The 21,773-nt window shown below is 40.3% G+C and overlaps 2 protein-coding genes and 1 long non-coding RNA gene across 7 annotated transcripts in view; 1 reads left to right on the plus strand and 2 right to left on the minus strand.

Annotated features, from left to right (window-relative positions):
* Positions 1–6,158: 6,158 nt before the first annotated feature.
* LOC111978035 (p53 apoptosis effector related to PMP-22) lies at positions 6,159–21,272 on the minus strand. 2 transcript variants are annotated; one of them, XM_024007795.2, is made up of 3 exons: positions 21,239–21,272; positions 8,662–8,802; positions 6,159–7,512 (listed from the first exon to the last, which is right to left on the minus strand). In XM_024007795.2, the coding sequence occupies exons 1-3, from the start codon at positions 21,255–21,257 to the stop codon at positions 7,301–7,303; spliced, it is 372 nt and encodes a 123-aa protein (XP_023863563.1). In that variant the 5' UTR covers positions 21,258–21,272; the 3' UTR covers positions 6,159–7,300. The 2 variants fall into 2 exon arrangements, with proteins under 2 accessions (XP_023863563.1, XP_023863562.1); XM_024007794.3 differs by lacking the exon at positions 21,239–21,272 and adding an exon at positions 16,205–16,647.
* The window catches only part of LOC139029190 (uncharacterized), a 980,011-nt gene continuing 964,396 nt past the window's right edge, over positions 6,159–21,773 (minus strand). Inside the window, exon 2 of the long non-coding RNA XR_011481488.1 lies at positions 6,159–6,608. This is a non-coding gene — a long non-coding RNA (uncharacterized lncRNA). The remainder of the gene's footprint in view (positions 6,609–21,773) is intronic.
* LOC111978036 (brefeldin A-inhibited guanine nucleotide-exchange protein 3-like) overlaps positions 20,243–21,773 on the plus strand; it is a 12,858-nt gene continuing 11,327 nt past the window's right edge. For 2 of the 4 annotated variants that reach the window (XM_024007796.2, XM_024007797.2), the window contains exon 1: positions 20,243–20,458. In XM_024007796.2, the coding sequence (XP_023863564.1) occupies positions 20,313–20,458 (146 nt within the window). In that variant the 5' untranslated portion in view covers positions 20,243–20,312. Of the gene's footprint in view, positions 20,459–21,246; positions 21,331–21,350; positions 21,485–21,773 lie in introns of those variants that run through there. The other 2 variants (XR_002879099.2, XM_024007798.2) reach the window with 2 other exon arrangements.

Here is a 21,773-nt window from a genome sequence, read left to right on the forward strand (position 1 = left end):
CGGCTACCCGGATAAAGCACTAAATAAACTTCAGTTAGTGCTAAATACGGCTGCTAGAATCCTGACAATAAAAGAAATTTGATCATATTACTCCAGTGCTAGCTTCCGTACACTGCTTCCTGTTAAAGCAAGGGCTGATTCAAGGTTTTACTGTTAACCCTATAAGCGTTACATGGCCCTACCTATCTTCCGAGTTGGTCCTGCCGTACATACTACACACGTACGCTACGGTCACAACGCAGGCCTCCTAATTGTCCCTAGAATTTCTAAGCAAACAGCTGGAGGCAGGGCTTTCTCTATAGATCTCCATTTTTTGGAATGGTCTGCCTACCCATTGAGAGACGCAGACTCTGCCTCAACCTTTAAGTCTTTACTGAAGACTTATCTCTTCAGTAGGTCATATGATTGAGTGTAGTCCTGGCCCAGGAGTGTGAAAGGTGAACGGAAAGGCTCTGGAGCACGACACGCCCTTGCTGTCTCTGCCTGGCTGGTTCCTCTCCACTGGGATTCTCTAGCCTCTAACCCTATTACAGGGGCTGATGTCACTGGCTTACTGGTGCTCTTTCATGCGTACTAGGAGGGGTGCGTCACTTGAGTGGGTTGAGTTACTGACGTGATCTTCCTGTCTGGGTTGGCGCCCCCCTTGGTTTGTGCTGTGGTGGAGATCTTTGGTGGCTATACTCGGCCTTGTCTCAGGATTGTAAGTTGGTGGTTTAGATATCCCTCTGGCTGTGCTTTGGCAAAGTGGGTGGGTTATATCCTTCCTGTTTGGCTGTCCGGGGGTTCTTCGGATGGGCCACAGTGTCTCCTGCACCCTCCTGTCTCAGCCTCCAGTATTTATGCTGCAGTAGTTTGTGTCGGGGGGCTAGGGCCAGTTGGTTAATCTGGAGTACTTCTCCTGTCTAATCCAGTGTCCTGTGTGAATTAAGTATGCTCTCTCTAATTCTCTCCTTCTCTCTTCTTTTCTCTCTGCGGAGACTGAGCCCTAGGACCATACGTCAGGACTACGGCATGATGACCTTGCTGTCCCAGTCCCTGGCCTTGCTGCTTTCCAGTTTCAACTGTTCTGCCTGCAGTTATGGAACCCTACCTGTCCCAGACCTGCTGTTTTCAACTCTACGATCGTACCTAATGAAAATCAACTGTTCCTTTACCTCTCTGAATTAATTATAGTTGACCATCGCTTCTGCTCGTTTACTGAAACTCATTTTGAAAACATTATGTAGCTCTCTGTTCATATCTCTTATGCATGTCTTTCTCTACTCGGCAGGACTGAGCTTCTCAAGGACCATTACGTGTCAATTCTCTCCGGGCAAATAGTGAGTCTCGTGCATTCCCAGTTCCACCTGGTCCTTGTGCTGTCTAGTTTCAGTATTCATACTGATGTTGGCTGCGCGTCTTATGGACACCCCCTGGACCTGTTCCAGACCTGCTGTTTTCAACTCTTAATGATCGGCTATGAAAAGCCAACTGACATGTTATTCCTGATTATTATTTGACCATGCTTGTCATTTATGAACATTTTGAACATCTTGGCTCTCTTCTAATTCTCTCCTTTCTCTTCTTTCTCTCTCTCGGAGGACTGAGCCTAGGACCATACGCTCAGGACTACCGGCATGATGACTCCTTGCTGTCCCCAGTCCCACTGGCCTTGCTGCTGTCCAGTTTCAAGTTGTTCTGCCTGCGGTTATGGAACCCCTACTGTCCCAGACCTGCTGTTCAACTCTTAATTATCGGCTATGAAAGCCAACTGACATTTATTCCTGATTATTATTTGACCATGCTTTGTCATTTATGAACATTTTGAACATCTTGGCCATGTTCTGTTATAATCTCCACCCGGCACAGCCAGAAGAGGACTGGCCACCTCATAGCCTGGTTCCTCTCTAGGTTTCTTCCTAGGTTTTGGCCTTTCTAGGGAGTTTTCCTAGCCACCGTGCTTCTACACCTGCATTGCTTGCTGTTTGGGGTTTTAGGCTGGTTTCTCGTACAGCACTTCGAGATATTAGCTGATGTACGAAGGGCTATATAAATAAACTTGATTGATTGATTAAAGTCCCGGCTACTAAGAGCGCCGCCTCTGGATGAGCGTTCTTGTTTGCTTATGGCGAATACAGCTCATTCAATGCTGTCTTAGTGCCAGCCTCAGTCTATGTAAACAGCTACGAAAAATACAGATTGAAAACTCTCTAGGTAGATAGAGTATCTCATGATAAGCTGTAGACCACACTATCTCAGGGGAGCAATAGCTGGAGACTTACTATAGATATCATGCATCAGCTGTTATTTACAAAAAGATATAGTCCGCCACCCCTTGTCTTACAGACGCCTCTGTTAGCCTCTCTGTCTAGTCGGTACAGCGTATAACCAGCCAGCTGTATGTTGATGTGTCGTCGTTCAGCCACGACTCGTTAAAGGCCACATAAAGAATTAGCAGGTTTTGAATATCCCGTTGGTAGTTTAATCTTGCGAGTAGGTCATCGATTTTATTCTCCAAAGATTGCACGTTTGTTAGCAGAATGGAAGGAAGTGGGGGTTTATTCAATCGCCTACAAATTCTCAGAAGGCAGACCGCCCTCTGGTCCCTTTTTCTCCGCCTCCTCTTCATGCAAATTACGGGGATCTGGGCCTGTTCCCGAGAAAGCAGTATATCGTTCGCGTCGGGCTCGTCAGACTCGTTAAAGGAAAAAAAGGATTCTGCCAGTCCGTGGTGAGTAATCGCAGTCCTGATGTCCAGAAGTTGTTTCGGTCATAAGAGACGGTAGCGACAACATTATGTACAAAATAAGTAAAATAATAAGTTATAAACAACGCAAATAAACAAACACAATCGGTTGGGGACACGAAAAACATCTGCCTTCTTCTTCAGCGCCTTTTTTAACCAGTCATGCTATACTTTTTAGAGGCTGTGTTTACACAGGCAACTAATTTCTGATCTTTAATTCTCATCTTTGGTCTTTTGACCAATCAGAGGCTACATTTACACAGGCAGCTCAATTCTAATATTTTTTTCACATTCAGCAGACACTTTTATTGAGAGCAACTTACAGTAGTGAGTACATACCTTTTCATTTGTGCTGGTCCCCCATGGGAATCCAACCCACAACCCTGGCATTGCAAGTGCCATGCTCTGCCACGCTCTGCCAACTGCGCCACACAGGACACAGCTCAATTCTGATATTTATTTCACATCTTTGGTATTTTGATCAATCAGATCAGATCTGAAAAAGATTGAATGTGAAAATAACTGATGTGATTGGTCWAAAGACCAATTAGTGGAACAAATATCAGAATTGGGCTGCCTGTGTGAACGTAGCCGGTTCACCCAGACCCAGGTCTTGTCCTGCATGCTTTTTTAAACAATCAGAATTGGGCTGCTTGTGTGAATGTAGCTGGTTTATCCAGACCCAGGTCTKGTCCTGCATGCTTTTTTAAATGTTAGACATCATATGGCTTAAATAGTTATTTCAAAGGCAAAATGCTGAAGCATTGAGATTATTGAAATCCAGACATGTACAGTGTACACAAAGAGGGCGTGCCAATCCCCTGGATTTGTGTGTGCAACGTGAGATCATTAACTCTAAGCACTGAAACAGTCATCAGAGTTCAGATGATCTCGCACCAGATGTCTTTGTCCGCCTGATGAAGCTCCTGTCAGGGCATGCTGAATAGAAACCAGTTCTCACTGTCTCAAAAAATGCATCAGTCACACTAACAAGAACTCCCAAGGTGTGGCGTACTGGGTGTGTATTCAATGATCATCCATTACTCGTGTGTGTTTACACAAAGGTCAGATGGACTCGTGTGATTCCCCCATGTGATACCAACCCACAACCCTGGCTTTGCAAGTGCCATGCTCTGCCATGCTCTACCAACTGAGCCACACGGGACACAGCACAATTCTGATCTTTTTWAWTTTTTWAAAATATTTTAATTAGTCAGATCAGATCTGAAAAAGATTGAATGTGAAAATAACTGATAATTGGTTATCTACCCTCCACTGTATAAAGTACAACTGTGTTTTTCTAGAGAGGAGAGTCCCTTCTCCACAGCCAAATGTTGCTTTAACTGTCTTTGTATTATCCAAATGTATTTTCCTCATGGAATGCTCTTTMGCTACACTATGTATACAACAGTATGTGGTCACCCTTTCAAATTAGTGGATTCAGCAATTTTAGTCACACCCGTTGCTGACAGATGTATAAAATCGAGCACACAGCCATGCAATCTCCATAGACAGACATTTGTAGTAGAATGGCCTTACTGAAGAGCTCAGTGACTTTTAACGTGGCATCGTCATAGGATGCCACTTTTCCAATAAGTCAGTTCGTCAAATTTCTGCCCTGCTAGAGCTGCCCCGGTCAATTGTAAGTGCTGTTATTGTGAAGTGGCAACATCTAGTAGCAACAACCACTCAGCCGTGAAGTGGTAGGCCACACAAGCTAACAAAACGGGACCACTGAGTGCTGAAGCGCATAGCRTGTAAAAATTGGATGCAACATTCACAACCAAGTTCCAAACTGCCTCTGGAAGCTAGGAAGCAACGTCAGCACAAGAACTGTTCGTCGGGAGCTTCATGAAATGGGTTTCCATGGCCGAGCAGCCGCACACCTACAGTAAGATCACCATGCGCAATGCCAAGCGCCGGCTGGAGTGGTGTAAAGCTCGCCACCATTGGATTCTGGAGCAGTGGAAACGCGATCGCTGGAGTGATGAATTACGCTTCACCATCTGGTTRTCCGATGTACAAATCTRGGTTTGGCGGATGCCAGGAGAATGCTACCTGCCCCAATGCATAGTGCCAACTGTAAAGTTTGGTGSAGGAGGAATAATGGTCTGGGGATGTTTTTCATGGTTCGTGCTAGGCCCATTAGTTCCAGTGAAGGGAATCTTAACGCTACAGCATACAATGACATTCTAGATGATTCTGTGGTTCCAACTTTGTGGCAACAGTTTGGGGAATGCCCTTTCCTGTTTCAGCATGACAATGCCCCTGTGCACAAAGCGAGGTCCATTCAGAAATGGTTTGACGAGATCAGTGTGGAAGAACTTGACTGGCCTGCACAGAGCCCTGGCCTCAACCCCATCGAACACTTTTGGGATGAATTGGAACGCCGACTGTGAGCCAGGCCTAATCGCCCAACATCAGTGCCCGACCTCACTAATGCTCTTGTGGCTGAATGGAAGCAAGTCCACGCAGCAATGTTCCAATATCAATTCCCAGAAGAGTGGAGGATGATATAGCAGTAAAGGGAGGACCAACTCCATATTAATGCCTGTGGTTTTGGAATGAGTTGTTCAACGAGCAGGTGTCCACATACTTTTGTTTATGTAATGTACCTTGCTATTGTGTATAAAATGCTTTCTCCTTTGTCCTCAATGGGATTCTCACAGCAGAGGCAAGAGAATTATTTTGACCACACGGTCAATCTATGATAGGACCATTACCAATACATCCAGCTTTATTTTACTGATCTCTCCTGAGTTTTTGCGAGACCAAAGTGCAGAGGCATCACCATTTGCACTAACCTAAAACACATGTTTGATTCACTGATTAAAAACACACAATTAGATAAGATGACTCAGTTCTAGTCCAATCCCTGTCCTTGGGCCTGTATCAGATCAACAAGAAAATGTMTATTTTTGTAATTCTCAAAACTTTTGGCCACAACTGTACAGTATATTATTCACTAGGACAGAGTCCACCGGGGTGCTATTAGCTATAGCTAGAAGATGTTGAATATTTTAACCACTTTACAATAACACAGTACAGTATTCCAACTTCAATGATAACACAATTTAATCTGTTATATTCGTCCCAATAATTCATCAGAATTTTTTTAATAGTATGTCTTGTTTATGATGTCGTTCACACCAATTGCAAAATATCGTGCAGCCACAATTCGTAAATTATTTGTTCGGAGCAGGTTAGATATGTGTCTTTTCACATTCGAAGATAAGCTGTTGACCAATAGAAATCATTTCAAATGCTGAATGAACTGTATATGTAAAAGTCTGTGGTTGGGTGCTTCATGTTGGTTACCATTATCAGCACCTGGAATGGACATTCAATCTGCAGCGCAGAATATCAGCGTTGTAGCGCGGTTGAAATTTAAAGGGGATTGAATCCACAATCTACAGATTGAATCCAGGCCAAATGTGTATTTCTCCTTTATTTGTTTTASTTTTCATTTATCACAACAATGCAATCCAGCAATACCCATTCATAGCCAAAACAAGAACATTGTCCTTGTTGGAGTAAGAAAACTTAAATGTAAAAAAAAGGACAGAAAATCTTAAAAATACAGCTGTGTGTTGCATAATACAATGACTAGAAACAGAATTCTTTAACTAATTGAATAAAAGCAAATCAACACTTGCCTCTTTCCTTGCACCATACATTCATGTTTACATTTTCCCTACTGTACTTACAATTCAGTTTAGCCAGTAAATGACCTGAACCATTCAAATTAGGATTAAAGTGAATACATTTTTGAAAGGCGACATCTTAAAACATCCAACAATCCTGCATTCAAATACATTAGCTTTGTATGTAGGGCATACGCCCTCTAACTCAGCTGGTAAGAAGACTTGACATTATCCATCAACTCTTGGATGGAGTCCTTACCGTTGATATTAAGTGCACTTCTGTGATTTTGCATTAAACTAATTTAAGGATAAGGTTATGGCAGTTTATGCACATTTTTTTATGTATAATCCGCAATATTGCTTCTGAGTCACTTCAACTACTCTACACAAACATCAAAYGTAGAAGAACATCAAAGGTGATAGAAAAAAAGCCTCTGGATTAGCCATACCTGGCAACCTCCCCTGGTAACATGTGGACCACTCAAATCAATATAGGGATCAGTATAGGGTCGGAAATAGGGCACATCTATGGGATCCTTCCAACGGAGAGGGCATTCAGCGTTGTTAGAAATGACAAAAGTGACCTCCAATGATGTGTCCTCTGTGGTGGCAGAGGTGCTTCTGTCCACCTGGGGCTGCATCWCAATAGTCTTCTGTCCGCCTGGGGCTGCATCTCAATAGTCTAAAGTGGGCTTCCTTTCCTTCATCTGGCTGATATGAAAGAACCTGAGCAGGTGAAAGTAAATTCCTGGTAGGTGACTACTATATTGCTTTCACTATCCTGTGTTGTTTTCCTCAGTGCAGATGAAGGGAAGGAGATGAAGAGAAGGGAAAAATAAGATAAAGGGAAGGAAAGGGGATGAGGAGGGAAGGAGATAAGGGAAGTCCCTTCAGACTATTGAGATGTAGCCTGGGGGTGTCCGTGGTTCCTCTAAGCTGAGGTATAGATGTATTTGGTCTTGGCGAGGCCCGTGAGCTCATCCTCGTAGCGAGGCAGGCAGCAGAAGAGGATCCCACAGCCGATGCAGAGGATGGTGGCCCCCCAGCCGAAGCCGTAGGCCCAGGTGTAGTCGTATCGCCCCTCGAAGATCAGGTCATTGAACCTGACTGGGTAGATGATGAGGGCGATGAACTGAATGACCACTGTGGTGAGAAACAGGCAGAACAGAGATTTGTCAGTGGTGGAACATTCAGAAACAGGMAGAACAGAGCGGGTCATCAGTGATGGATCATTCCAAACAGGGGAGGAGGCTGACTGTGGAACAGTGACACATAAGTGTGAGAGTCTACCAAAACTAGCGTGAGGGTGTGTGAACTTAAATCTCTAGGGCTTAGATGTAACAACAAGTTAGAGCATGTGTCATTTAGATTAGAAGGTGGATGTACTGTGAGKTAAAGTTGACATATAAAAAAATGTACTGTATGGATGGCGAATCACAAAGTGGGATCAAACAATGGATCACATAACGATGATTACTACTGTTACTACTTTACGTCCACATATACTGGTGATCCAGTCAGAACTAGTTCTAAATACTAATACTTATTTACTACACTCTAAACACTGGGAAAACATTATCATGAGAGGACGGCGGCTTTATAGTCAGACACCTCTATGATTCAGCTATGTCTGACAGAGAGTTTCAGGGTAATTTTGAGTGACTGTGTAGCCTCTCTTTTCCCCTAGGCATAGGCCRGGCTGGGCTATCAGGTTTCACACTAGGGTGGCAGCTGCAGAAGGGGGGGACATGGGGAGTAGCTAGGAGGGGGAGTGTTCCTATTATCTCACTATCAGTGCTGTAACTCAGCCAGATGCAGAACATTCTCTCAGCCCTTCCCTGAACCTCAGAGTAGAGTAGGGACACAAACAACTCCCACTCCCTCTTCTCATTGGCAACGGTTCAAATAAGAAGACTAGCTTTAGGACTCGCCAACTACACAGTAGCTATGGTTGCCATGCTACTTGAGTCCCCTCGGAACGTGGAGGAGCATAGGAAGCACTAAAGTATGAGAGTAATTGTAGTTTGAGGTTGGGAGCAATACATTTTGAGGGAGGCCAAATTAACAAAGGAAAGACAGTTGTACAATATTTCACTACGTCTTCAATAACTAACTTCTCCTCCATTAGCTCAGACACTTGAAGTACAAAAACATAAGGGAGCGGTTTCCCTGACACAGATTACACCTAATATTGGACTAAAAAGCATTTAATGGATATTGCTTTATAGTCCAGGAGTAAAATTAATCTGGGAAACCGCCCCAAAAAGAACAGAAAGGTGTTGTGTTTCTTACCAGTGATGAAGAGCAGGACCCCGATGACAGGCAGAAGGCTGATGTTGAGGGTGCAGCAGAGAGCAATACAGGAGATGATGAAGGCTATGATAAGGATGATGAGGCCGATGATCATAAGAGCTGCCACAGCCTGGGCCCAAGCTGAAAACACAACAAGCAATGTTTAGTACAGTGCCTTCAGAAAGTAGTCACACCCCTTTCCCTTTTTCACATATTGTTTTACAGCCCGAATTTAAATTGGAGATTTTGTGTCACTGGCCTACACACAATACCCCATTTTGTCAAAGTGGAACATTTTTACAAATGAAAAGTTGAAATGTCTTGAGTCAATAAGTATTCAACCCCTTTGGTATGGCAAGTCTAAATAAGTTCAGGAGTAAACATGTACTTAACAAGTCACATAATAAGTTGTATGGCAATAATAGTGTTTTGAATGACTACCTCATCTCTGTACCCCACACATACAATTATCTGTAAGGTCCCTCAGTCGAGCAAAGAATTTCAAACACAGATTCAACCACAAAGACTAGGGAGATAGGTAAAAATGTAAAAAGCTGTCACGGCCGTCGTAGGGAGGAGAACAAGGCGCAGCGTGGTAAGCGTACGTTCTTCTTTATTTAAAGAATGAACACTGAACAAAACGAACAAAATAACAAAACGAACCGTGAAGCTAATATGGATAGTGCAGACAGGCAACTAAACATAGAACAAGAACCCACCATCGTCACACCCTGACCTAACCAAAATAATAAAGAAAACATAGATAACTAAGGTCAGGGCGTGACAAAAGCAGACATTGAATATCCGTTGGAGCATGGTGAAGTTATTACTTACACTTTGGATGGTGTTTCAATACACCCAGTCACTACAAAGAACAAGGTTTCCTTCCTAACTCAGTTGCCGGAGAGGAAGGAAACCGCTCAGGGATTTTACCGTGAGGCCAATGGTGACTTTTAAACAAGTTCAATGGTTGTGATAAGAGAAAACTGATGGATCAACAACATTGTAGTTACTCCACAAACTAACCTAAATGACAGAGTGAAAAGAAGGAAGCCTGTACATAATACAAATATTACAAAACATGCATCCTGTTTGCAATAAGGCAATACAGTAAAACTGTAAAAAAATAATAATAAAAAAAAAAAAAATTGTGGCAAATAAATTAACTTTATGTCCTGAATACAAAGCGTTATGTTTTGGGGCAAATCCAACAACACATCACTGAGTACCACTTCATATTTTCAAGCATGGTGGTCACTGCATCATGTTATGGGTATGCTTGTCATCTGCAAGGACCAGGGAGTATTTTTTAGGATAAAAATAAATGGAATAGAGCTAAGCACAGGAAAAATCCTAGAGGAAAACCTGGTTGTCTGCCTTCCAACATACACTGTGTGACAAATTCACATTTCAGCAGGACAATAACCTAAAACACAAGGCCAAATATTCACTGGAGTTGCTTACCAAGACGACATTGAATGTTCCTAGCTACAATTTTGTGGGTGGCCTAGCTACAATTTTGACTTAAAATGGTCCTGAAGATACATGGCAAGACTTTAAAAATGTCTGTCTAGCAAAGATCAACAACCAACTTGACAGAACTTGAAGAACATTAAAAAGAATGTGCAAATATTATACAATCCAGGTGTGTAGTTATTTTTTAAAATGTTTTTATCTATCCAGGTAGGCCAGTTGAGAACAAGTTCTCATTTACAACTGCGACCTGGCCAAGATAAAGCAAAGCAGTGCGACAAAAACATGGGATAAACAAACGTACAGTCAATAACACAATAGAAAAATCCATGTAGAGTGTGTGCAAATGTAGTAAGATTAGGGAGGTAAGGCAATAAATAGGCCATAGTGGTGAAATTATTACAATTTAGCATTAACACTGGAGTGATAGATGTGCAGATGATGATGTGCAAGTAGAGATACTGGGGTGCAAAAGAGCAAAAATAAATAACAATATGTGGATAAGGTAGTTGGGTGGGCTATTTACAGATGGGCGGTGTACAGGTGCAGTGATCGGTAAGCTGCTCTGACAGCTGATGCTTAAAGTTAGTGAGGGAGATATGTCTCCAGCTTCAGTGATTTTTGCAATTCGTTTCAGTCATTGGCAGCAGAGAACTGGAAGGAAAGGCGGCCAAAGGAGGAGTTGGCTTTGGGGATGACCAGTGAAATATACCTGCTGGAGCGCGTGCTAGGTGTTSCTATGGTGACCAGTGAGCTGAGATAAGGCGGGGCKTTACCTAGCAAAGACTTATAGATGACCTGGAGCCAGTTGGTTTGGCAAAGAATAGGAAGCGAGGGCCAGCCAACGAGAGCGTACAGCTCGCAGTGGTGGGTAGTATATGGGGCTTTGGTGACAAAACGGATGGCACTATGATAGACTGCATTCAATTTGCTGAGTAGAGTGTTGGAGGCTATTTTGTAAATGACATCGCCGAAGTCAAGGATCAGTAGGATAGTCAGTTTTATGAGGGTATGTTTGGCAGCATGAGTGAAAGAGGTTTTGTTGCGAAATAGGAAGTCTATTCTAGATTTAATTTTGGATTGAAGATGTTTAATATGAGTCTGGAAGGAGAGTTTACAGTCTAATCAGACACCTAGGTATTTGTAGTTGTCCACATATTCTAAGTCAGAACCGTCCAGAGTAGTGATGCTAGTCGTGCGGGTGGGTGGGGGCAGCAATCGGTTGAAAAGCATGCATTTGCATTCTTAGAGACTTACCCAGAAATCTGACACCAACAGGCGCTTGAACAGCTTCTATCACCACGCAATAAGACTGATAAATAGCCAACAAAATAGCTACACGGACCGAGTTTACCTTGTATCTTTATTGACCTTTTATTTCAGTATTTGCACGCTCTATGCACACTTCACAGGGCACTACACATGCACAGACACCATCACTACAACACACACACAAACACTCACTCCATCACCTGATCACTCACACACACATTTATACTGACTCTACACACCCACTCACATATAAATAGTAGCACAGTTTGTCTTATATTCTGTTGCCTAGTCACCTTACCTCTATACATATCACTCCAGTATCCCTGCACATGTAAATATGGTATTGGAACTAACTTGTTAAATATTTCCTGTATATAGTATGCTATTCTTACTTACTTAATTGTGTATTTCATATTTTTTATTATTATTTCTCGTTTAATTTTTTTCATCAGTACATTGTTATTGATTACTAATTACTGGTTGGGTTTTGAGTTTGTAAGAAAGGCATTTCACTGTCCTTGTGCATGTAACATTGAAACTTTAACTTGAATAAATGTGATTCTAACATGTATTGACTCAGGGGTGTGAATATTTATGTGAATTAGATATTTCTGTATTTAATAAAAAAAGAAACACCCTACCACACCCAACAATAACACAATTACAGGGCCAGGAGGACACCAAAAACAACATCTCATTTAAAGAAAAGTTGTGATTATGCATCCAATACGTTTAAACACATTGTCCATGGAATTCTACAATAAGAAATTCTCACAAATGAAAGATTTGTCCCCCAATCAGATTAGGTTGTGAATGAGAGACTCTCATAGCTATTTAGGGGGTCTGGTTTGAKCTCCTTCTCTTGAATGTTAAAGAAACCAGCAATGCGCTTGCACATTGTTGCAGAAAGTACCCTCGCTTGTAGTAGTTTCAAGTTCCAAGTTTTATTAGTCGTATGTACATGAAACACATGGTTTATACCATCTAACGAAATGGTTACTGGCAGGTTCATGCTGGACAAAGCAACAACAATAAGAAATAAGAAAATATAAGAACATGAACAAAAAGTAATTGTCAGTAGAATAAACTATTTAGCATAAGTTTAATAGAGGAAGGCCCAATTTAGTCAAATATTTACACCTGTATTAGGTAAGGAGGGTAGTACATTGTTATGCMGCAACACAAATATTGCAATGAAACCAGTGTATTATAATAAATGTATGACTGAATCCTGATAGGTTTCATTGCAATGCGGAGCAAAACTTTGTTCTACAGTATCACAACTGCATCATATTTCAACACACATTACTGGTGGTAGGTTATTAACTGACATATGTTGCATGCAAATGCAGAGCTCACACCTTAAATTATTCACTCTGTCTACCATCAGGATTAAATGACAGGCAGCCTACGCCTGAGCTTCAGGCACTGCAGTCATGCCTTCACTTGCCTCTAACAGACAACGGGATCCTAGTCTAACAAGTTTAACTTTGTGTGTACTAAACCATACAGTAGAGTATCATTCAAACATTAAACAGATGTAGAGAGGTGGCATGAGAAAGGATAATGTCCCTTGTGTTCAGGAAATGTAGATATTCTCACACTCAAAATGATGTGCTTCTCTGGATCTCAAGTCCATGGTCGAGAACCGTTTTAGTGTATTAGTAGCCGACTGTTACAGTTGTTTGACTGTTGCAAAGGATCTCTTTAAATGCTAGTGAAGGATCTCTTTAAAATGTTAGTGTGAGTACTTTAATCTAATTCAAACAGTGTGATGTGGACAGCTCACAGGGCCAAAGATAGCTCACAAATATGCCTGAGTCTAAATACTCTCCAGAAGGGGAACATCTGTCTTGTGACTTTCCTAATCAAGTTCAAAATAAACAACCAATGGCAAACCAATGTTGTTAATTTGAAAAAGTATGGGTCTGAACTTAAATCGATTGAATCAGTTGAGTCGTCATCTACAGCGATTAAGTACAGATTCTATAATTGAGTTTGCCACTGTTTGGTTAAGGTGCACGTTTGAGTATTGTTGATTTCATTCATGCACTGTGCATTTTAAATAAGCAAGTTCKTTATGTGACTCCAAGCTAAGAGGTATGCTTGCAGTTTTAGGTAGGCTCTATCACATTGATTTGGCAATTWTTTTTTTTACATAGCCTAATAATCAAACAAAAATGCACAACCCCATTAGGCAATTCCTATTATTGAGGGATTAATAAATTAGTCTGACAATATTAAAACAATGTTGATACAATAGTAATTACTGTGTTATTACACAATATACAGAGACAATTTGAAATGTTCACACGGGTTTGATTGTGAAGACAAACAAATCCCATAACATCATCTATGCAACATGACACCACTAATTCCAGAGAATCCCTCCATGCCATCTTCCCACCCAGGAAGAGACAGGAAGTGGCCCTTGGAATGGACAACATCCGGCTGGGGTTGATTAATCACAACAAAGTTGTGTTCCAGTGGTAATATGTCAATAYTAGTTCATCTTGATGGCACCAGTCAGATAGCGACATTACAGCCAACTGCACTCACCCAAACATTGTTACCCTTGGACCAGCAGCACTGACTCCACATACACCACATAATAAAAAGAAATATATCATTCTCCTTGATTTGTATTTGACTAGTTATAAACTAACTTTTTATGGCATGAAAATGAAGGGTACAATTATACCAATTTAATTTCTCTGAGTCCAATTCCACCTGCCTGCTATGCAATCCCACAGTTTAGGGTAAATTAATGGTTGCATTTTATGTTAAGTAACCCACTGACTGAGCAAGGACACTGGGATAAGTAACCCACTGACCGAGCAAGGACACTGGGGTAAGTAACCCACTGACCGAGCAAGGACACTGGGGTAAGTAACCCACTGACCGAGCAAGGACACTGGGGTAAGTAACCCACTGACCGAGCAAGGACACTGGGGTAAGTAACCCACTGACCGAGCAAGGACACTGGGTAAGTAACCCACTGACCGAGCAAGGACACTGGGGTAAGTAACCCACTGATGAGCAAGGACACTGGGTAAGTAACCCACTGACTGAGCAAGGACACTGGGTAAGTAACCCACTGACTGAGCAAGGACACTGGGGTAAGTAACCCACTGACCGAGCAAGGACACTGGGGTAAGTAACCCACTGACTGAGCAAGGACACTGGGGTAAGTAACCACTGGGGTAAGTAACCCACTGACAGTGCAAGGACGCTGGGGTAAGTATCCCACTGATGAGCAAGGACACTGGGGTAAGTAACCCACTGACCGAGCAAGGACACTGGGGTAAGTAACCCACTGACCGAGCAAGGACACTGGGGTACGTAACCCACTGACCGAGCAAGGACACTGGGGTACGTAACCCACTGACTGAGCAAGGACGCTGGGGTAAGTAACCCACTGACTGAGCAAGGACGCTGGGGTAAGTAACCCACTGACTGAGCAAGGACACTGGGATAAGTGTAACTGTCTTTTCCTCTCCTTATAACATCAACAATGTTGTTTACTGAGAGCTGAAACTATTCCTCCATTTGGACTGCTACCTGAATGACAACACAGCTGTCCTAACTGACTGACTGACTGCAGCAGTACTTCCTGAGTTTTGAGTAATAGCATATGTTCCGAGCGTACCAGACATGGATATTCTTCACCAGTGTCCAGTGAAGACAGAGGCATTTTCTCAATTATCTTTTCTCACCACAGATTGTCTGGCAGTGGTTTGTAGCAGGACCTCTCCAGCTTGGTAGGGGCACTCATCCCACTTCTAAAAATAGCCCTGAGAACATGACTGAGAAAGCCATCTTGACATGAATCCATCCTGCCTGTTAATACCAATATTCAAAGGCAATTCTCTATTCTATTTTGTTCTATCATATACTATTGTTAGGAATTGGAACCTTGGTTGCATGTAAAAAATGTGACGCAACCTCTGACATTTGATTTCTATTCTTACAATATATCTAAAGCAGCCAACATTTTAATTTAGTATGAGAAAGGATCTGAGTGGATATGTGCTTGATCAGAAATATTCRCTGATTACCATGATGAGTTGAGATGTTATAGTAGCTGTAAAATGTGCAGGAAAACACCCAACAAACAGGGGGTAAAGACAATGGGAAACAGGGAAAATCAAGTGTTGTTCGAAGTTTACTCTGACTGGCTGCCACTTTGCCATTGAAAAACCCCAAGGAGAGCATTCCTTTGCTTGTTGAGGGCTGACTTAAGTAAAAGGAATTGTGGACCGAAATAAAGAAATAGGTTGATCATGAAGTAGRCCCATGCACTTGCCCAACAAACAATATACAACTAATGAAATGCCTCTGTGGAATACCTTTTGTACTATGTAGGCTGAATATTAGTTATTATGATCTTGATCAGAGAGTGGGTATAATTTGTGGAACGTTCCAACAGGAATCTGTAACAAAAACTTTATAAATAACAAGGTTACCAACAAATGCATACAAAGTTGTAGGGAGTGGGTTATTTAATTACGTTTTTCGGCAGCTAGTTAGCTAGGTGAACTGATCATGCTACTTTGTATGTGTTGTTTGTTGGCAAACCTTGTACTTTGGAACAGATTCCTGTTGGAACGTTCCACAAATTACACCCACCCCAGATCAGCCTTACTGTGAGCAGTCTCCAAATCAAATTCTGAATACATACACACTATAGTACAGAAGGCTATATTGTCAAATAATTAATATAGTGTTATTTTCCTTGTCACTATGATTAGGGCTGTTAAGTGAATCTTTATAGATTTTTTTTCAATATGATACTTACAGAATTCCATGAGAGATTTGCATTCCCAGTTGTCATTCCGACCTCGGCATTGACTCCACATACTTGCGTAGTGGGACTTTGCGTCCTTGTCCTCAACCCATCCCGAAGTAGCAGCAATGGCAATAATGTCAAATATAATCGCAAAAAGCAAAAGAAGTGGTACGATCCACCTGCATCTTGGATACGCAATTCCACAGCGAAACATATTCGACAAACACAGACCAGACAGTGCGGATAGAAGCGGTCAGGCGTCCAAATACAGTATGGGTTTGTGTAGGCTACACCTTTTTTACTGATCAAATCTGAAAGCCCCACCCTAGATCGCAACGTAATCCGTGCACAGTAGCCGAAACCTGTTTAAATTACTTGGAAAGGCAGGCARGCTCATTCTCGTCAGGTTTGGCGGAGGGGCGAGAGTCAACCCAACCAGCATCTCAAGCCCAACCCATTGACAGTGGCCGCAATCCAAACACTTAAAAGACACACCCTATCCCCTTAGTGGACACTTCTGATGACGTATCATTACGTCTGATGAGTATACACTGTTTTAAATWAATTATTTGTATTTTATTTACAATTATCAACAAACAAAAAGGAATAGTCACATGCAAACAAGCATACATACAAACTATTTACATTGCCAGGAATCCTAAAGAAACAAATCATATTCATTAATAATACAAGTTTTAATTGTCTTTTTGTTTTTCATTTTTGTTAAAGTAGTGCCATATTGTTTAAATTCATTTATAAAGGGGAAAAAAAAGTTGTGAATTAGACCATTTGCATTTCTCAATTTGAAATGTAGCTAATATTACTAGCAGTTGAATGAAATATACTACATCTTTGTCAATGCCAGAATTTCKGAAATAAATCAATATATCACAACCTGTCCCGTTTTCTTTGTAACAAAGTTCTGTATGTCAATCCCCAAAAAATCTACTATAAATACAGGTACATTTTTTAAATCTTTCTCCAAACCACAGACATCTCAATTATAGTCAGTATTCAGCTTTAATCTTTGCAAAACATGTTTCACAGGATAAATTATATGTAACATTTTAAATGAAACTTCCTTTACCTTGTTACTGACACAATATTTGTAAGGAATTTTCCATGCTTTCCCCCATTGTATATCACCATAGATATTTGACCAAAAACATCTTGCTGAGGGAAATGTAGTATCACAAACAATATTTCTAATCTGTTTATTACTACATTTATCTTTGAGGATGTTAATATTGCCAATTAATATATTTTCATTTAAAATGTATGTTACTTACATCAGCCACAGAGGAATTTAAAAGAAATACAACCGCCTTTGGAATCGCATCAAAAACAATTGCATATTCTTTCGGGGTTATTGGAATTCTAAACTTAGCAAGAAATTCCCCATATGAGAGTAGGTATCCATCCTCATTCAGTAACTGACCAACCAAAATAATTTTATTCTCAAACCAGTAACGAAAAAAACCTTATTTTTAAATCGCATATCTTTGTTGTTCCATAGGAAGTATGTTTATAGGCTAACATCCAAGCTAAAAGTGCCTGCTTATGGAATTTGGCCAATTTTACTTGGATTTTATCGACATCAAAATTCCACCGAAGCAGAAATTCTAAACCACCACCAGAGTCAAATAAATACTTAGGGAAGAGATTCCAAATACTGTTCTGGTTCTTAATATACTTAATCCAATTTATTTTAAAAGTATTATTTAGACTATTGAAATCTAAAACCTCAAGACCTCCTTGTTCTTGGGTATTACTTACTGAGAAGATCTTTCCGTAGATAGTGAGGCTTGTTCCTCCAAATAAAATTATAAAGAATCTGATCTAAGTCATTTACAATTTTAGGGGGTAAGTCAAGTGATAACGAGACATAAACCAATCTGGATAACCATTCAACTTTGGACAATAAAACCCGACCATGGTGTGGTGGTGGTATCATCAGCCAGTTGATATAGTTAAAATTCATTGCCAAGTGCTGAAAAACCTTAAATTCCCTTTCTTGATATGAAGAGCCATAATTTGAGTAACCAATAAAAAATAAAATAAATAGCCCTGTCTAATGCCACGCCCAATATCAAATCTTTGGGATGTCCCGTGAGCTAATTTCAGAGCCAGTACAACCACTATATAAAGTTTGGACTGTTTTCAACAACAAAAAAGGCACCAAACCCCAAAAAACATATTGCTTTGAACATAAACTTATATTCTACAGTGTCAAAAGATTTATAAGAATCAACAAACATTAGAAAACTCTCATCAAGGATGAGGTCATTCTAGTCAATCATATCTAAGATCAACCTGATGTTATTACTAATGTGTCGACCATGCATAAAACTAGATTGTTCTTCATCAATTATATGATGTAAGCCTTGTTTCAACCTCTTAGCAAATACAAGGGAAAATAACTTTCCATCATTATTCAACAGGCTAATGGGCCTCCAGTTGTCTATATAGAGACTATCCTTATTAGGTTTGGGAATCAAAATAATTACACCTTGCTTTAAGGAAGTCAGTAACTCCCCTTTTTCTATTGATTCTTGGAACATGGCAAGAATGAAAGGAATCAATCGATCACTGAACGTTTTATAGAACTCACTTGTTAAACCATCATTTCCAGGGGATCTATTGTCTTTAAGGCTTTTAATACAATCTTTTATCTCAATTTCTGATAACTCATCACAGAAATCATTCTCTATCTTCTTAGCAATGTTTGCTCACTTGTTAAACCATCATTTCCAGGGGATCTATTGTCTTTAAGGCTTTTAATACAATCTTTTATCTCAATTTCTGATAACTCATCACAGAAATCATTCTCTATCTTCTTAGCAATGTTTGCTCACTTGTTAAACCATCATTTCCAGGGGATCTATTGTCTTTAAGGCTTTTAATACAATCTTTTATCTCAATTTCTGATAACTCATCACAGAAATCATTCTCTATCTTCTTAGCAATGTTTGCTACATTGTCTAAGAAATAATACATATTGGAATTTGACTGGGCTGATGTATACAGATTCTGATAAAACTGGGTAACATGCTGAGAGATTTCTTTTGGATTTTCATTGGGAGTATTATTAATCATTAATTTACATACGGAAGTCATTTCGCCTGTCCTTTTTTCAAAAAAAAAAAAATGTATTTCTTTCTCCCTCTTCCATCCATTTGTCTTGATCTTACAAACACTCCCTGGGCCTTTTCCTCGTAGATACAGTCTAACCCCATTTGCAGTGATGATAGCTCCAGTAATTCCTGATTAATTCTATCAGTTCTTTTAGTATAATCCAATATTCCCTTTATGATGTTATGTTCTTTCTCTCTTGACACGAGCAATTTCTTTCCCCATTGAAATAGCCAACAACCTTATATCACATTTCATTAGTTCCCAGTAACTTCCAAACGTATTCATAACACACGCACGGTKCCAATATTTATCAATAATTCCTTCTACTTCCTTCTTAAATACTTCATTCTCTAGTAAAGTCTTGTTAAATTTCCAGTAACCTTTACTAACAATTCTTTGTTGACAAACCAAGCATATGTATCTTTATTGAATTCCCTTTGTGGTCTGTTAAAAATCTATGGTTCAATTGAGACTATCAACTTTGTCAGCCATATCTTAATATATCAGCCAGAAATCAATACCGGATTGTATAGATACATCTTTGGTACTCCATGTAAACATAATCTTATGTCTCCAAATTTCTAGAACACCTAAGGAGGTYTTGAGGTTTTAGATTTCAATACTCTAAATAATACTTTTAAAATAAATTGGATTAAGTAAGAACCAGAACAGTATTTGGAATCTCTTCCCTAAGTATTTATTTTACTCTCACAATCAGAATTGCTATCCTTAGGAAGCATCTATCTAGATTATCCAATTTGTAAGTCGCTCTGGATAAGAGCGTCTGCTAAATGACTTAAATGTAAATGTAAATCATGTAATACTGCCTTAAAATCCCCCCCCACATATCATGTAATACTGCCTTAAAATCCCCCCCCCACACACACACACATTACTTTGGCTAATGGAAATTTAGACAATTTTACTTATTTTCCTCTCAATGTCTCTAAATAAAATAGTTACTTGACTTGCTATTGGTAGCATGAGTATTCACAACAATGAATTGAATGTGGTTCACATCCAAAAAAAGCTGAGAAGCGAACCATCACTGAGCCAACTACAGGACAACATCGTCCGGGAGATGGATTATGCTGTTTGTAGAAGTTGCACCTTGGTTGGTGTATTCGGGTATGAATCACATTCACCCCGCTTTTCTACACGGCAAGCATATGAATGAGTTTCTGCAATTCCTCTTTCCTCCTTGGACATCTCAACAACAGTTTTGTTATGTCCTGACTCCATGCTGCTAGCTATATGAAGATGTTAGCTAGCTAATGTTAGCTAAACACGCTGAAACTTTGATAGGTAGCTTGTTGGTTGGAAATAGTCAAAAATATATATTTCAATGGCTTGATTAATTACGAAACAATTCAAAATAGCTACATTGTATGGCTAAATCTTTTTTGTTGATGTTGTTGCAACTACAGCCTAAAATGTATAAACGTTGTAAGAAAACCCCAAAATTGTTCCTCAGCTAGAAATGTTACGACCTCTCATGCCCCTATCTTGAGCGCCCCCTCCTGACGAGTATACACTTGCAGGGCGAGTGAGGAAGGAATGATTTTTAAATGGACCGCCCTTGGCCGGAAATTCGTCACTCGTTCATCCCGCGATGATTGTGTTTTCAGCCACCGGTAGTTTGTGGGTGCTTTATATGAGCTACAGTCAATTATGATTGCATTTCTACTTACATTAAATATACAATTATTAATATCCGCCTACTGTATGATAGCTAGCAAATGAATTAGCTAAATAACGTTAGCCTGCCTAGCTGGAACTAGTGAAGAACGAAAATGTTTTATTTCTACAATTTCCTAAATCTAACCAAACAAAAACATCATTACTGTTACGAGACGTGTTTGCATTTGTAGCACCATTTCTAACTTATTTACATTCGTCTTTACTTACACTTGTATGTTGACTCCATATCTTGACGTTGGGGTTTTAGTTTTTGGCGGACTTTTCTTAGCGGAAGTACAATCGTCGCGAATTGAATTATGGTGAGTTCAGGCTCCGAAGTATGAACATAATAGTACACTCGCAAACTCGACTAAAAACGAGTGCTGGTGGGCTTACGTTGCAAACTTCCCTTGCTTGGCTAATAATTTGGACGGCCCTTAATGGTGACAGGGATTCCCCCAAGGGAAGGTCAGGGTAAGTGGACGAGGATGTGTCTTAAGTGTTTGGACCGCAAACATTCTGTTTTTTTCTGTTTCATATTACGCAGCGCACTGTAACTCCATCACTGTCACAGAGGCCATTAAGKGAATAGGTCTTCTCACTGGATGGGCTCTGAGTGACACCTGGTGGTTCTAGCTTGTATGAACCCCCAACACATAAATAATCATAACAGTTAAAACTATATAAATATATACAAAAATAACTCATAAATATAAAAAAGAAGTAACAATACCTAGGAATAGCTAGGATAGGATAAAGTAAT

Source organism: Salvelinus sp. IW2-2015, linkage group LG18, assembly GCF_002910315.2.
Source record: "Salvelinus sp. IW2-2015 linkage group LG18, ASM291031v2, whole genome shotgun sequence".
In the NCBI taxonomy this organism is placed as follows: domain Eukaryota; kingdom Metazoa; phylum Chordata; class Actinopteri; order Salmoniformes; family Salmonidae; genus Salvelinus; species Salvelinus sp. IW2-2015.